Here is a 16673-nt window from a genome sequence, read left to right as displayed (position 1 = left end):
CAGGAGGTAAAACTACAATTCCCATGGTGCATCACCGCTGTATGATGTGCATGTGTGCTGTATGATTTCACCCTGAGGATCTCTCTAGAGATGTAAGCTATCCAGTCCTCCTTCAGTGAGTTGCCTTTGGTGTTCTTCACCAGATCTGTAATGGAGCCGGCCCCACAGAATTCCATCACCAGCTTCACACATGTGCACACATAAAAACACAAAATTATCCAACATGCTTAGAGTTACATGAGACATAAAACCCAGTCTATCTGCAGTAGTGGTGTCAAAAATAGACTTAAATATTAATCAGTACTAAAATATACTACTAGGCTAGATACTCATTGGTAACAGAATCAACACCAACAGTGAGTAGCACATTAAACCTGTTTGAACAACATGAATGATGTGGTGGGAAAGGGCCCTTGCAGCAACTTCTTGGTGACTGCCTAAAGGACCTATAAAATAACATATTACTTGATAAAATATTCCTGACCTTCTTTTTCCCTCTTGTTGCACCATGGAAGTAATTATGTGTGAACTCACTGTCCCTTGGGAAGATACACATGCCTTATTTGGTTAAAGAGGGAATACCCTTGTCTTGTTGCAGCTGGGATTCAAGCCAGCTGACTCACCTGGGTAAGGGGGTCTGATGTTGAAAGTCCCATAACCCCAAATGACACATCACAGATAATGCGTCCCAGCGCATCACAAAAACCCTTTTACAGCAATTACAAATGTTAACCTGGACTAACCCATAACTGGTCGTCATGTCCTGGCGGACTCTTCTTAATGAAGGCTCCATAGTAGGTGGCAATGTTACGGTGGTGGGAATACTTCTTCAGCATGTTAATCTCCAGCTTAATCTCTTCCTCTTCATCCTACACACACACACAGTCTTTTTTTAAATCTTTCAGTGTCAATCAACAAACAATAAAGAGAGACTGATTATTAATGCAACAGATGATATATGCTATACAGTGTAAGATGGTGCTCCACATGGAACCACATGTTCATCCTGTACATTTCAGACTTCTAGTACAATGTGGAGTCATGACACAACTCTTGTGGGGTGTGTATGGAGGGGGAGTACAAGAGCTTCATTTACACAACACATAACTTAATTTACAGACAGTGATAATTTCATTTATTTGTATAGACTGGAATTTGTCATTACTGACACCATGTCCATAGCACCTTCAGAAATGTATGGTGACATGTTGATACTTGTTACTACAGTAACTACAGTTACTACAGAATAGTACAGTATTCCGTGCTTCTGCTCTTACACTGATATTTGTTCCATTTTAACTAGCTTCATTATAGTAACATTATAGTGCTGTATATTGTCCAGCTGCCCTATGTATGTCCATACCATTTATCTGTAAAAATCAAGAATTATAATATGTCTGTGTGTCTATGTGTGAGAACATAAAGTATGAACATACTCACAGTAAGATGTGTAATAGACAAACTGCAACCTTTCAGCTTTAATTTGAGGGTATTTACATCCAAATCAGGCGAGAGGGGTATAGAAATTCTAACGCTTTGTTTATGTGCCTCCCACATGTGCTTTCAGAATATGCTTCGGGCCATTGTCCATCTGCACTGTGAAGCATAATCCATTGAGTTCTGCTGTATTTGGCTGAATATGAGCAGATCACACGTCACATCATCAACAAACACAAGGGAACCAGTCTTTCACGCCCACGCCATGACACCACCACAACCATGCTTCACTAATGAGATGGCATGTTCTTTTCCTTGTTGTTAACTTTGACAGATATACACCTTCATCTAGAGAGCTGTTGTGAAAGGGTTTTTTTCAGCCTGACAGCTTGCTTTACTTGCTTTACTCTTTTGACAGCAACAGAAACAGCCTTTTTGTCTTACCTCAGTAACATCCATGACTTTAATGGCCGCCAGCTGCCCAGTTTTGACATGACGTCCCTGAAATTAGATTTTTATTATTTAATCAGTATATTTGCAAATCAACACACAAACAGTAATGTGGAAAAGTGGTGACATTTTTTTTTTTATCTAAATGGAGGAGGTCACATGACCGATTGGAACACAAAAGATTGGAACCCAAAGGCCCCTCACTAGCTTGGCTGCTAAGGGGGTCATGCAGTTAAATCATGTATCATGGATGATGGAACCGGTTTGTTTTGGTACCTGTTTTTCGTACTCGTTTTGTGGTTTGTTTTGGTTTGGTACCTGTTTTGGTACCCATTTTGTGGTTTGTTTCGTGGCTTGTTTTGGTTTGGTACCTGTTTTTGGTACCTGTTTTGTGGTTTGTTTCGTGGTTTGGTACCTGTTTTTGGTACCTGTTTTGTGGTTTGTTTCGTGGTTTGTTTCTGTTTGGTACCTGTTTTTGGTACCCGTTTTGTGGTTTGTTTCGTGGTTTGTTTCTGTTTGGTACCTGTTTTTGGTACCTGTTTTGTGGTTTGGTACCTGCTTTGCGGTTTGTTTCGTGGTTAGGTACCTGTTTTTGGTACCCGTTTTGTGGTTTGTTTCTGTTTGGTACCTGTATTTGGTACCTGCTTTGTGGTTTGTTTTGTGGTTTGTTTTGGTTTCGTACCTGTTTTTGGTACCTGTTTTGTGGTTTGTTTCATGGTTTGTTTCATAGTTTGTTTTGGTTTGGTACCTGTTTTGTGGTTTGTTTCATAGTTTGTTTTGGTTTTGTACCTGTTTTGTGGGTTTTTTTGGTTAGGTACCTGTTTTTGGTACCTGTTTTGTGGTTTGTTTCATGGTTTGTTTCATAGTTTGTTTTGGTTTGGTACCTGTTTTTGCAGACATTGCAAATAAAAAACCTTTGTTCATTTGGGTCGAAGCCAAACCAGTTCCATTTCACCAATGCATTTTTTTTTAGGGAATATCACGTTTCACTTTTGACCATTGCTTCCCGCTGGGGACTGAGAACTGTACATGAGTGCAGCGTTTGACACTATTGATCACGCTATTCTCCTTGCCAGGTTAGAGAATGTTATCGGGATTAAGGGAACAGCCCTTGAATGGTTCAGATCATATTTGACCAACCGATATCAGTTTGTGGACATCAATGGTGTTTCATCTTCACATAGTAAAGTAGAGTTTGGTGTTCCACAAGGCTCTGTCCTAGGTCCGTTACTTTTTTCTCTATACATGTTACCTTTAGGCAACGTCATCCGCAAACACGGTATTAGCTTTCATTGCTACGCTGACGACACACAGCTGTATCTGTCAGCAATGCCAGATCAGAGGCAGCAGCTGAACAAAATAGAGAATTGTCTGAAGGACATTAGACAGTGGATACTCACCAACTTTCTCCTGCTAAACCCTGACAAGACAGAAGCGCTCGTAATCGGGCCTCAAGCAGCCAGGCATAAACTGGCTGACTACACAATAACCCTGGATAGCCTTTGTATCTCACCGAGTATTGAAGTGAAGGATCTAGGTGTCATCATTGATGCAGGTCTCTCATTCAGTTCGCACGTAGATAATGTCACTAGAATAGCATTCTTTCACCTTAGAAATATTGCGAAAATAAGAAATATCATTTCAATGCATGATGCAGAAAAGTTGGTCCATGCATTTATTACATCAAGGTTAGATTCCTGCAATGCATTATTGTCTGGATGCTCTAGTAGGTGCATGAGTAAACTCCAGCTAGTACAGAATGCTGCAGCCAGAGTTCTAACCAGAACCAGGAAATTTGACCACATCACCCCAGTCTTACAATCACTGCACTGGTTACCCATCAAATTTAGGATTGACTACAAAATCCTACTTTTAACCTATAAAGCTCTAAATGGTCTCGCCCCACAGTACCTGAGTGAACTTTTGGTTCCTTACGAACCGCCACGCCCCCTTCGATCAATGGGTGCGGGGTCACTACTGGTACCAAAAGTACAGAAGGTCACAGCTGGGAGCAGATCCTTCTCCTATAGAGCTCCGCAGTTGTGGAACGGCTTGCCTGTCAGTGTCCGGGATTCAGACACAGTCTCAGTGTTTAAATCCAATCTCAAAACCTATCTGTTTTCTCTGGCTTTTTGCTAAAGTCCTAGACCCTCATTTCACTTGATTTTGACGCAGTGTCAATTATAAAGTCCAGTTTATCACAGAGTCCCCCTGTTAGACACAGACAAAGTTAAATTCACCAGTTAGGCTGTCCTAGTTAGGGTACCGGGCCACTGTAGCACCAATATACCATTATAACCACAGATTTCAGTATCAGTCGTACAGTGCAACCGTCTGCCGCTGCTTCTGTTTGTTTTTCTCCGAGACACGGAATCAAGCACCCAGACTACTGGCAGACCCCAGTGAAGAGACAAGGAGATACATCCTGGTTCCTGACAACTGCTTTACAAGGACAAAACATAAAACAAACCAGAGGGTCACCACAGCCACCACCACCACTACAACTACAGCTTCAGGGATCTTCAAATGGACCAGTAACATCATTACGGACACGTAATCTAGACCATGACACTGAATACATCCTGGTCTTCTCCAACCCTACAGCTGTAGGACTCATTATATCATATCCAACCCTGCACTGACACCATTTGCAGGCTCACTCTACCCTGGAAGGGGGTCCCTCTCTGTATCACTCCTTCCCAAGGTTTCTTCCTTTCCTTTTTTCTCTCTCCTAGAGGTTTTTGTGTGGAGTTTTTCCTTGTGTGCAGAAGGGTCAAGTGTGGGGGGTGTCAACTGTAGGGCCTGTCAAAGCCCATTGAGACATACTGTATGTGATTTTGGGCTATATAAGAAATAAATGTTGTTGTTGTGTTACATCAATGCCATAGTTCACTGGTTGGTTGAGTGCTGTTTCTATAAAGCAGGCATTAAGTGAACTGGGAAATGGTGCAATTTTGCTTAAAAATTGAAAGAATATAGAACCTGATCAGTTGAAGTCCTTATTTGCCATGAAAATGAACTTTTCCACTGCATTTCAGCCCTGCCACAAAAGACCTGCTGAGATCATTTCAGTGATTAACACAGGTGAGAATGTTGACGAGCATAAGGATGGAGATTCTATCATGCTAATTGAGTAGAATAGCAGACAGGATGCTTTAAAAGGATCATATTGCTTGAAATCATTGTTCTTCCTCTGTTAATCATGGTTACACGCTAGGAAACACATGTAGTCATCACTGCGTTGTATAAAAAGGGCTTCACAGGAAAAGATACTGCTGCTACTAAGATTGCACCCAACCAATTATGGGATCATCAAGGTAAGAGGTAAGAGGTTATGGCTTCAGGATGCCCAAGAAAGTTCAGCAAGCTCCAAGACCACTTCTCATACAAGGGAGTGGGCTCACTCACACTTTTGCCTAAGAACACAGCCATGAATAAAAATGGTACTCTGACACCAACTTCTCCCAACCGTCCAAGAACATTATGGTGAAAAAGAATACCTTTACCAGAATTTGCTTTCGGAGCACCATGCCATAAGTGATAATTAAGTGGCTTGAGGAACAAAACACAATCCATGGCCAGGAAACTTCTCAAACTTGAAAATGAAAGCCTTTGAAACTCCGTACTTCACAGTTGGGATGTGTTCTCATGCTTGAAGGCTTCGCCCTTTTTCCTCCAAATATGACGATGGGCATTATGGACTTCAATACACCACAGAATCAACTGACAAAAGATTGAAAAACAATGAAGCAGCACCCTTTGTGAAAACCAGTATTTAAGTCATTCTCAAATCATTTCCCCACAACTGTAAAATGAAAGTGAAAGTGAAGTGAGACATGGTGACACAACAAAATGTGTCCTCTGCTTTTAACCCATCATCCTTGATGAGCAGTGGGCAGCCATGAAAGGGGATGAGCCGGCAACCTTCTGATTACGAGTCTGTTTGTATGCTAGGACACCACCACCTCAAAGTGAAGGTAGTCGACCCCGCAACCTTCATGTTATTATTATTAGCACCACGCTCTAACCAGCTGAGCTAACCGACCTGTACATAGAAAAGGCAGAAACACTGGCATCATGGTGTCATGAATGCAGGTGCTGTGAAGATTATAAAATAATCTTCAAATGCATATTATTCTCCCTCAATAGCCACCACCCACAATGTATGTGTTTATTGTTTATGTTAAACATTAATTTCTGGCTTGTTTTTTTATTTGCACTTTGAATTTAGCCTATCTAAATTTGACATAAAATTGCACAATCCAATAAGAACAGGTCAGGATACATTTCTGACCTGTCCATGTGACAAATAACCTCAAACTTGAAACACCATGATTTTCTTTTTGCTAAGGGATGCCGTAAATTATATTAAGAAGAAATCATTATATCTAAAATATTTACTATGTGTGTTGTGTTCCCAACCCAATCAACAGTGTGCATGCATGTTTTAAAATGTATAATTGTATGTTATGTTATTATATGTATGATATCTCGACTCATCTGGACTAACCAGGTGCAGCCTGCTGAGAGGTGTGTTGGGTCTTGATCACACAGTGCTAATTGATGACACCTTGGGAGACCCTTATTTTTTATATATTTTGATACACTGTTACGTTGCATTTTGATTTACATTTATGACATGTTTTTCATTCATTTTCAAAACATCATTCATCATTAAAAGCCCTCTGTCACTCATGTCGTGCTCTGGTACCTGCACCTACTTTTTGTGCCGTGACTTTATATAATAGGAGAGGCCTATCATACTGGAATATCAGTATGAAAGCCGGTATGCTGAAGAATAATATCAGTTGCTACAACTGATATTGTAACAGTGTTGTAACAGTGAACACTGCTTGTTGCTGGTAGTATGAATGAAATATTATTTGCATGTTATAACTTATAGACCTAATTTTCAGTTTAACTGATATGATGAGGTATAGTTACTATATGCATTATGGATGCTTTTATGGATTTTTTTTTAATGCTTTTATGGATTTTAAGGATTTTAAGTTTTTTGCTTTTACACAACATCGTTCTATATTTCTGTCATAATCTACAGAAAAACCTGTTAGCAGCAGATCAGTATGGTTTGCTTGCATTTTGATGCTTTATAACTTATTGTTCATAGTTTCCCCTCAGTTTGTTTCAAATGTTGTCTGACAAAAATACGTGCATTTTACTTTTTACTGTGTGTGTGTATGTCACACTCACACACACACATACACACATTTCCATTCTCAGAAGGGAATGAACAGTCTGCCCAGTGACAACATAACACTGCTTCAACACTCAGCCAATCAGCAGCTCTGCTTACAGCCATCTGACTGTTTCGTATCCAGGAAGATACAATTAGTAGGACAGATGAAAACAAGCCTCATGGACCCCTGTCTGCATGTTTTTCTGTCTTTAAATGTTCACCAATACTGCAGTGGTTTGCCTAACGGGTAAAGAAACAGATCTGTAATCAGAAGGTAATCAGTTTTTGGTCCTCACGAGGTTAAATAAGAGGCCGTCTGCATTGAAATCTGATGGTCTTCAAGAAAATCAGGATGCTCTTTGTATAGTGTAAGATGGGAAATTCCAGGTCCATGGCATTTTGTGCTTTTATCTTTTGTGAAGGTAACCTTAAACTTGTATCTTTGTCAAGCTGTGACATCCCCCAAACAAGAGGTGTCAAAAGCCATCAAACGGCTTGGGATGTCATGATGAGAAAGACAAGGCAGGGATATCAAAGGACAAACCCTGTCCGGTCCTATCCTGGCCTATTCTCTCTTTCCCCTCCACCAGGAGCTGGGGGGGTTTACCCCACCCCCAGCTTTCTGGGCCTTTTCTCTCCCTGTTGTGTGCTAAAGCCTGGTTCCTGGCCTTTTTCTCCCTCGTCCTCTCGTTCTCCTTTCTTTTATTTGGGATTTTTCTATAACATCTGTACCATTTTTACATACAATATTAACAGTTATCTGTTTGTGTTAATACATCAGGAACTGTTCATTCTTGTAATTGTGCCATGCCTCTTTCATGCCAGGTAACATCAGATGAGTGTGTTTACATTTACAGCATTTATCAAACAGCCTTATCCAGAGCGACTTACAGCAAATCAATAGTTAAAGGGACTTAGGGTTAAGTGTCTTGCTCAGGGACACAATGGTTGTAAGTGGGATTTGAACCTTGGTTCGTAGGCAAGTGTGTTACCCTTAGGCTACTACCACCCACTCTGTTTAAATAACGGTGCTTCCATCTCTTCTTTACAACAGCACAGGCTACATGAACAGGCAAAATGCAGTGAAGCACATATACACACGTTCTCTCTTTTTCTTCATCCGTCATGTATGTGCTTCTTTCAAGTGCGTAATGTACAAGCTACTGAATCACCTGTATGCTCGTTTGCTCACTTTCCTGAATACTTTGTGGGCATCGGGAACCTGCCCACTGAGACTCACAGACTTGGGATGTCTAGCAGCTGCAAGTCTCCATTTGAAAATGATATAAAACGCACACTCACAATATGCTAGTTTCTGCCATTTTTATCGTGATTGAGAAAATGTGCAAAGCTGATCACAGAGATAAATCTAAATTTTAATGTGATTATTGATCAACAATGTATAATTTCCTAGGCCTAAGTCAATATATTTAAAATGGTCAAAAAATACATTGATCCTCTCTCTTAATAAGCTGCCACGCCCCTTCCAAGGCTGACAACAAGCCAGGCTGTGGAGCGAGTCTCAGGGGCGTTTGGAGCACGGCAGGAGACATAAATGGGCTCAGGAGAGCTCTAAGATGCAGGGAGTTGGATGAGCAGCATGAGGGGATGGGGGGCAGTGGGCTGAGGAGGTTACCGCAACTGAGGTGTAAATGAACACGGCAGGCCTTAGAGGATTCTGGGAGTAATGGTCATGCACGGCCTCTGGTTTATACTGCGCACTGAACACGGGTTCAATTGTTTCCGGGTGCCCGTCCCCTCAGTAATCCACATACCCCTGGGGGCGTTGGTAGAGTGGCCATTACAGTTGGGTATGAAATTATCCAAATACAAGTGCAATAAGCATAGTAAACAGAACAACTTTATCCGGTCTAAAACACTCCACAGACTCCACCACAGAAAAGATAAAGTGTTTATCTTTATATAAATTAAATATGCAGTTGATGACACATGGACATGGATGACACATGATCTGGTCATGCACCAAGATCAGAGTCTTCTAGTTTTCCATTTTACTGAATATATTACATTGACCCAAAAACATAAATGATTTCGATACGATTTCTTAGTTTTCAGTCACTCTTATTCTATCATAGGTAAAATATTTTACTAAATCCTTTGCTTTTGATATAGCAAAGGATTACTATATACTAGTATACTATATATAGTATTTAAACCCTGGACGTACAATAATTGCTAGGAAATGTGTTGATTTTTACTTATTTCAAGGAGTCTGGTGGTTACAATATGAAGCTTTTAATCTTGTACAGTATCAAATAATCCCATAGAGTAAGGATTGTGGTTTGCACAGGGACTACTTCTGCAAAAATATTTACATTTATGCTATTTATAAGGTGTCCTATAGTCCGAAGGTCCCTGTTATACCAATGCGGTTGCAGCAGGGAGATATAGGGCAGCCTGTGGCAGACAAGATGGGTCTTGTGGAAGTCCTTCAGAAAAATGGAGAATATGTTTTTTTTCCATTTTAAAATGTTAAAATGTTCATTAATCACAATCAAATTATCAAATTAGCTCAAGGTAAATCAACATAACTGATCTATCATTATATTCCCTCATTCACCTATACATGTATACATATTGTTCAATTTTGTGGGAAATAAAAAAAGCTTGTAACAGTTGTATTTATGAAGTACTCCTCGTTTTAAAAGCACACAGTACAATGCTGTGGGCACAGTTGTCTGCAACTGCAGAGTGAGTCTTCGCCAAGCAGAGGAACTGAGCAGACTGGTCCCGTGGTCCCTTTTGGAATGTGTAGTGTCCCAATCTTCTATACAAGCAGTTACCGATATAAACTTGGGCATGGCAGAACAAATAAATATATAAATGTGATGGTGAGATTCTTTCTTCCCAGCGGGCCTCCATTGTCTATATGCTTCACCTGAGTTTTCTCCACTACACACCGAACCAAACCGTTACAAGCTCCCTAAGTAATTAGTCAATATCCCGATATCCAGCTTTTAAATCAGAGCAAAAACACCATGTGTGACACAACCTCGATGCCAGCGAAACACCAGGAGGTCACGAAGAAGACAGCAGACACCACAAGGTGGCAGTAACAACAACAAACACTGTGAACTCTTTCGCCAAACTAGTTTACGTTTTTTGCCTCACGAAAACCACCTTGTTCTTGACCATGTCTTTGGATTACCTAACTGAGTCTTGTTCGAACCTGATTTTACAGACCGCTTTTTCCATCTTTACCACTACACATTACAGTAAAGCATGCAGAGAAAGGCGGTCCACCGGAAAGAAAGAGAATCTCACACGATTCCATCACGCTCTCTATTTGTTATGCTTACAGCATCTCAATTCCACCAGACCCGGGTAAATGTTGGTAACCATGGGCGATGGGCATTATGGACTTCAATACACCACAGAATCAACTGACAAAAGATTGAAAAACAATGAAGCAGCACCCTTTGTGAAAACCAGTATTTAAGTCATTCTCAAATCATTTCCCCACAACTGTAAAATGAAAGTGAAAGTGAAGTGAGACATGGTGACACAACAAAATGTGTCCTCTGCTTTTAACCCATCATCCTTGATGAGCAGTGGGCAGCCATGAAAGGGGATGAGCCGGCAACCTTCTGATTACGAGTCTGTTTGTATGCTAGGACACCACCACCTCAAAGTGAAGGTAGTCGACCCCGCAACCTTCATGTTATTATTATTAGCACCACGCTCTAACCAGCTGAGCTAACCGACCTGTACATAGAAAAGGCAGAAACACTGGCATCATGGTGTCATGAATGCAGGTGCTGTGAAGATTATAAAATAATCTTCAAATGCATATTATTCTCCCTCAATAGCCACCACCCACAATGTATGTGTTTATTGTTTATGTTAAACATTAATTTCTGGCTTGTTTTTTTATTTGCACTTTGAATTTAGCCTATCTAAATTTGACATAAAATTGCACAATCCAATAAGAACAGGTCAGGATACATTTCTGACCTGTCCATGTGACAAATAACCTCAAACTTGAAACACCATGATTTTCTTTTTGCTAAGGGATGCCGTAAATTATATTAAGAAGAAATCATTATATCTAAAATATTTACTATGTGTGTTGTGTTCCCAACCCAATCAACAGTGTGCATGCATGTTTTAAAATGTATAATTGTATGTTATGTTATTATATGTATGATATCTCGACTCATCTGGACTAACCAGGTGCAGCCTGCTGAGAGGTGTGTTGGGTCTTGATCACACAGTGCTAATTGATGACACCTTGGGAGACCCTTATTTTTTATATATTTTGATACACTGTTACGTGTCATTCAAACATGACACGGGGACATTACACGTACCAAACATTACTGCTTTTATGTAATACAAAGCTAAATAATAAAGGGATCACTGCTCTCCTCTGCTTGGTAGAAAGTTGATCATGACCGGAGCAGACATCTAACTCCGCCCACAGCATAGTGCCATGTGCATTTAAAGGAGTACTTTATATATATAGTGTACAGGCCAAAGGTTTGGACACAACTTCTCATTCAATGTGTTTTCTATTTTCATGACCATTTACATTGGTAGATTCTCACTGAAGGCATCAAAACACCTCTGGGAACTCATTCATGACTGCTGGGAAACCATTTCAGGTGACGACCTCTTGAAGCTCATCGAGAGAATGGCAAGAGTGTGCAAAGCAGTAATCAGAGCAAAGGGTGGATATTTTAAACTGTACATGTATCTACACACACACACAGCTCAAAAATAAAGGGGACAATAAAATAATACATCTTAGATCTGAATGAATGAAATTCTTATCATACTATGTTCAATTGTCAACTGTAGGGTCTGTCAAAGCCCATTGAGACATACATGTGATTATAGGTTATATAATAAATAAATGTTCCTGCTTGCACAAAGATGGAGGTAGCTGTCCTGCTGCTGGGTTGTTGCCCTCCTTTGGCCTCCTCCACATGTCCTGATGTATTGGCCTGTCTCCTGGTGGCATCTCCATGCTCTGGACACTACGCTGACAGACACAGTTAACCTTCTTAACCAGTTAATCTGCCATCCTGGATGAGCTGCACTACCTGAGCCACTTGTGTGGGTTGTAGACTCCATCTCATGCTACCACTAGAGTGAAAGAACCACCAGCATTCAAGTGACCAAGACATCAGGCAGAAAGCATAGAAGTGGTCTGTGGACACCACCTGCAGAACCACGCCTTTATTGGGGATGTCTTGCTAATTTCCAACCAATGTAAACTTTGGAGTTACATTATGTTGTTTTAGTGTTCCCTTTATTTATTTGAGCAGTGTGTGATATACACACACACACACACACACACACACACACACACACACACACACATATATATATATATATATATATATATATTCGGTCTAGAATCGATTGTCCGGATCGACTGATATACAAACTCTCTCTCTATACACACACACACATCAGTGTGTGTATTGTCTCGGTGGCACAGCAAAACAAGGCAGGTGAAAGGATGGATGCAAACGCATGACTACTACAAACAAGATTTAATACACAACACGACATGACTTACAAGGACAGGTAGACAATCAATGACCTGACAAGGATGGGAAATAGGCAAATATTTATAACAACAGGTGCAAACAATCAGGACTCTTGTGATGACACGACTCACGAAACTCACAGAGCCACGACACTCTTTCGGTCTCAAATCAATTATCAATATTGGAACTGAGAAGACCGGATCAGTCTATTCCTAGTGATTATTGAGTCTTTGTATTTTACCTGTACATTGTACCCTTTACATCAGATGACATCAGTTATATTGTAGTCTGTTACAGTATCTAAAAATAATTTATTCAGAATATTTTAAAATATTTTTTTTCTGGCACAACACCCATGCTGTTTCCTTTTTTTTTGCAGTTCTTCGGGGTGGTCAATTACTTTCTCAATTATTGATGTAAAAAGTAAGTATACTTTAAATTTTTTATAAAATTACTTTCAAAGTAAACATATTTCAACTTCCTAGTGGAATGTAACTTGGACTGAAAACAGACTACACATATTGCTGTTACAACCACACCCAGAGCTGGGTATAGTGCTGCAAAGTCACTGCCAATCCTGACACGTCGCTCCATTCACACCTCTCACCCACTACACCAGACCAGACCACATCAAATCCGGGACCCTGACTGACAGCTCCTGCTATTCATTCCAGTGGGACAGACAGGAGCAGAGATTAGTGGATTCACATGACCAGCCACTATGTAATCAATATTTCCAGCAAGTACCGGACAGATGAGATGTAAGTTGGGAAAGTAGTTTGGGACAGTGCCTCAGATGATATTGAGACAGCATCATTCTTAAACGTGCGTGCGCTCCGGATGACCCCTGACCAATGGCCATACTGTCATTATCATCATCATCATCATAGTCGCTGCGGCCTGGAAGGATGAAGCAGGGTGGATGGATGCATGGCTCGTTTGGTTAGGGCGGGGGTCGAGAAAGGGCGCTGATTGGTTTGGAGGCTGCACTGCGGGGTGGCTGTGAAAATGAAGCCGAGAAAGGAGCAGGGCGGACAGGCAGGGGACACTGGAGGGCTGCGCCCCATTTCCTACTGTCTCCTGATAACAACGCATCTGTCCCCAGCCGCTTGCGACAAATATTAATACCGACAGTGGACACATTAATATACAGGAGCCGATTATTCGTATTGTGTGTAACACAATGCGCGGACCCACCTTGTAAACCTGTCCGTAGGTCCCATTCCCGACCACCTCCACCAGTTCAAAAATCCCAGCCGGATCCTGCGGATACAAATGGGTGTTGGCGCCAGTAGACAAATGCAAAAAAAACCCGGTTCGGAACCGCCGGACCGTATATGTACGGTACTCGCCGCCGAACAATGCCCGGCCGCCGCTTACCCGCAGAGAGGCGAGGTCGATCTCCACCAGGCTCTTCGCTGGAGAGTCGTTCGCCATCTTCTCGCCTCTGAATGGAAAGCGCCCCTGTGTCCAGGCCTTACAGTCCGCTGGAGGCGCGCATCGTTCGGTACCGGCTCGCTGTCCGTGCGGATGTGGGTCCCGATCGGCGTTTTATCCTTTTGTGCTCCGATGCGGCGAGCTGCTACTCCATGACCGGCTGGGCAGACAGGCAGACGGCGGAGTCACGGAGCGAGAGGCAGGGCCTGTGGGCAGAGAGACAGGCCCCGCCCCGTCAGGCCAGGGCCGGACCCGGATCACAGGATTCAAATCAGAGACGAATGGGCTAACAATATATTGTTAAGGCACAAAACAATTTAATATCATCCTTTATTATTCCCACAAATTGACATATACAGTACACTACAATGAAGGCAACAGACTATAGTATAGTGTAATTCATTATTATAGTATATATAGTATAATTCATTATTGTTCAATTTACAGTAGTACAATACCAAACTGTACCGTACAATTCAGTACAGCTGGAATATCCTTGTCCAAGTCTCTAAATACATTCTGGTCAACAGCAAATATCATCTCCAAATCATTATTTTATTTCCTTTTATATTAACTGAACAGTTCATAAGTACCATAAAACAGATGCATAAATCTAGATGTATGTATAACAACAAAGTCCACTACACTGTGCCCAGTGTGCCACTGGGCAAACAGGGAAATTCATCCTATGTGACGCCCTTCAATCGGTTTATCTTTGTGTTCATGACATGACTGTCATTTTTATCATATTTGTCTAATGCTTCAATTGAAAGGAATAAAAATCTAAAACAGATCAATATTTTTGTGACCACCTTTGCATTCAAAACATTATAATTTCTTCTAGGTACACCTGCACACAGTTTTTAAAGGAACTCTGCAGGTAGGGTGTTCCAGATTAACTTTATTATTGTTTGGGGGCAATAAAGGTCAGATTGCACAAGAACGGAACACAAAAACCTCCCTCCATCAGTAGTGTTGCCAACTTTCACAACCCCAAATGAGGGGTTTCCTGCAGGTGCGCACACAGAGCAGCTGACACCCTCACCCCCGGAAAATCCCACTGCACCCTTTTTATTTTGGTTTTCCAAACACATTTAGTTTTTGTAGGAGTTATCAGTATCGCCGATACCAACCTGAACTCAAATCAAAGAAGAAATCTATGGTATAGCCAGTAGTTGAGTTGTAAAGGAAGCGGCCCCGTAATGAGAAGGTTACTGGTTCGAATCCTGATCCGCCAAGGTGACACTGAGAAAAGCACCATCCCCACACACTGCTCGCCAGGTGCCTGTCATGTGTTCTTTTTGTATTAAGACACATTAATACAAGCTAGTGTTAAGAAATACTTTTTTTTTTCTTCCTTTGTTTGTGGCGCTACCTGGATGGATGCCGCCATTAGCATCTGCCAATACTGCCTATGCCACGGGCAGGCCTGCAGTCACATGTACCGCAGCAGGGGTTACAGCCTCTGAGTGTACTGTACTGTTAAATTTAACGTGACAATGTAATGCAGGTACAGTCCCTGTTGGTACAGGACAGTCATTACAGCATGGTCTGCGCTGCAGGACAGTGGCCCGGTGGCTCGGTAAAGTCCATAGTGGAACATGACTGTCATTACTTTATGCACTCTCTATTTGATATAAAGAATGTGTTACACACTTAGGATAACTATTTGTATGTGTGCCAACAGCCCTAAAAGAAAGAAAAAAAAATAATGGGTGTTTATTAAAACTATTTTAACAATAGTGTAATTGTCACATATTCAAAAACAGTCAGCTAACTGCTACCACCAACATAGAGAACAATTTGTGTGAGCCTGCGTTCAAAAGTAGGTTCGGACCTTAAAACCATTTTCTATATAAATCAACTGTCTCCTATGATAGAAAATCATTTTACGATATATAGTGCAATATTTCTCCAGAGTTTAGTTTGTAAAGCCGGTTTTAAATATATATTTCAGCAGGGGTTAACAGCCTTAAGTTTAGTTTAGTGTTACATTGTTACATTCAAGACAGTCACTACAGCTTGAAATGCGCCGCACGACAGTGGCTCGGTACAGACCCTAGTGATACAGGACAGTAACTACAGCTTGAAATGCGCCGCAGGACAGTGGCCTGGTACAGTGACCTGGTACAGACCCTAGAGATACAGGACAGTCATTACAGCTTGAAATGCGCCGCAGGACAGTGGCCCAGTACAGACCCTAGTGATACAGGACAGTCACTACAGCTTGAAATGCGGTGCAGGACAGTGGCCCGGTACAGACCCTAGAGATACAGGACAGTCATTTCAGCTTGAAATGTGACGCAGGACAGTGGCCCAGTACAGACCCTAGTGATACAGGACAGTAACTACAGCTTGAAATGCGCCGCAGGACAGTGGCCTGGTACAGTGACCTGGTACAGACCCTAGAGATACAGGACAGTCATTACAGCTTGAAATGCGCCGCAGGACAGTGGCCCAGTACAGACCCTAGTGATACAGGACAGTCACTACAGCTTGAAATGCGGTGCAGGACAGTGGCCCGGTACAGACCCTAGAGATACAGGACAGTCATTTCAGCTTGAAATGTGACGCAGGACAGTGGCCTGGTACAGACCCTAGAGATACAGGACAGTCATTTCAGCTTGAAATGC

The 16673-nt window shown here is 41.6% G+C and overlaps 1 protein-coding gene across 2 annotated transcripts in view; it reads right to left on the bottom strand.

Annotated features, from left to right (window-relative positions):
- The window catches only part of LOC114799037 (mitogen-activated protein kinase kinase kinase kinase 4-like), a 43646-nt gene extending 29360 nt beyond the window's left edge, over window positions 1-14286 (bottom strand). For both annotated transcript variants that reach the window (XM_028995158.1, XM_028995159.1), the window contains exons 1-5: window positions 13984-14286; window positions 13801-13866; window positions 1882-1938; window positions 744-869; window positions 72-182 (exon numbers count right to left, since the gene is read on the bottom strand). In XM_028995158.1, coding sequence (XP_028850991.1) covers window positions 72-182; window positions 744-869; window positions 1882-1938; window positions 13801-13866; window positions 13984-14040 — 417 coding nt within the window. In that variant the 5' untranslated portion in view covers window positions 14041-14286. The remainder of the gene's footprint in view (window positions 1-71; window positions 183-743; window positions 870-1881; window positions 1939-13800; window positions 13867-13983) is intronic.
- Window positions 14287-16673: the final 2387 nt, after the last annotated feature.

The sequence above is a fragment of the Denticeps clupeoides genome, chromosome 11 (assembly GCF_900700375.1).
Source record: "Denticeps clupeoides chromosome 11, fDenClu1.1, whole genome shotgun sequence".
NCBI lineage: Eukaryota > Metazoa > Chordata > Actinopteri > Clupeiformes > Denticipitidae > Denticeps > Denticeps clupeoides.
The sequence above is the reverse complement of the archived record's forward strand: the minus strand, read 5'-3'. Positions and strand labels throughout refer to the sequence as shown.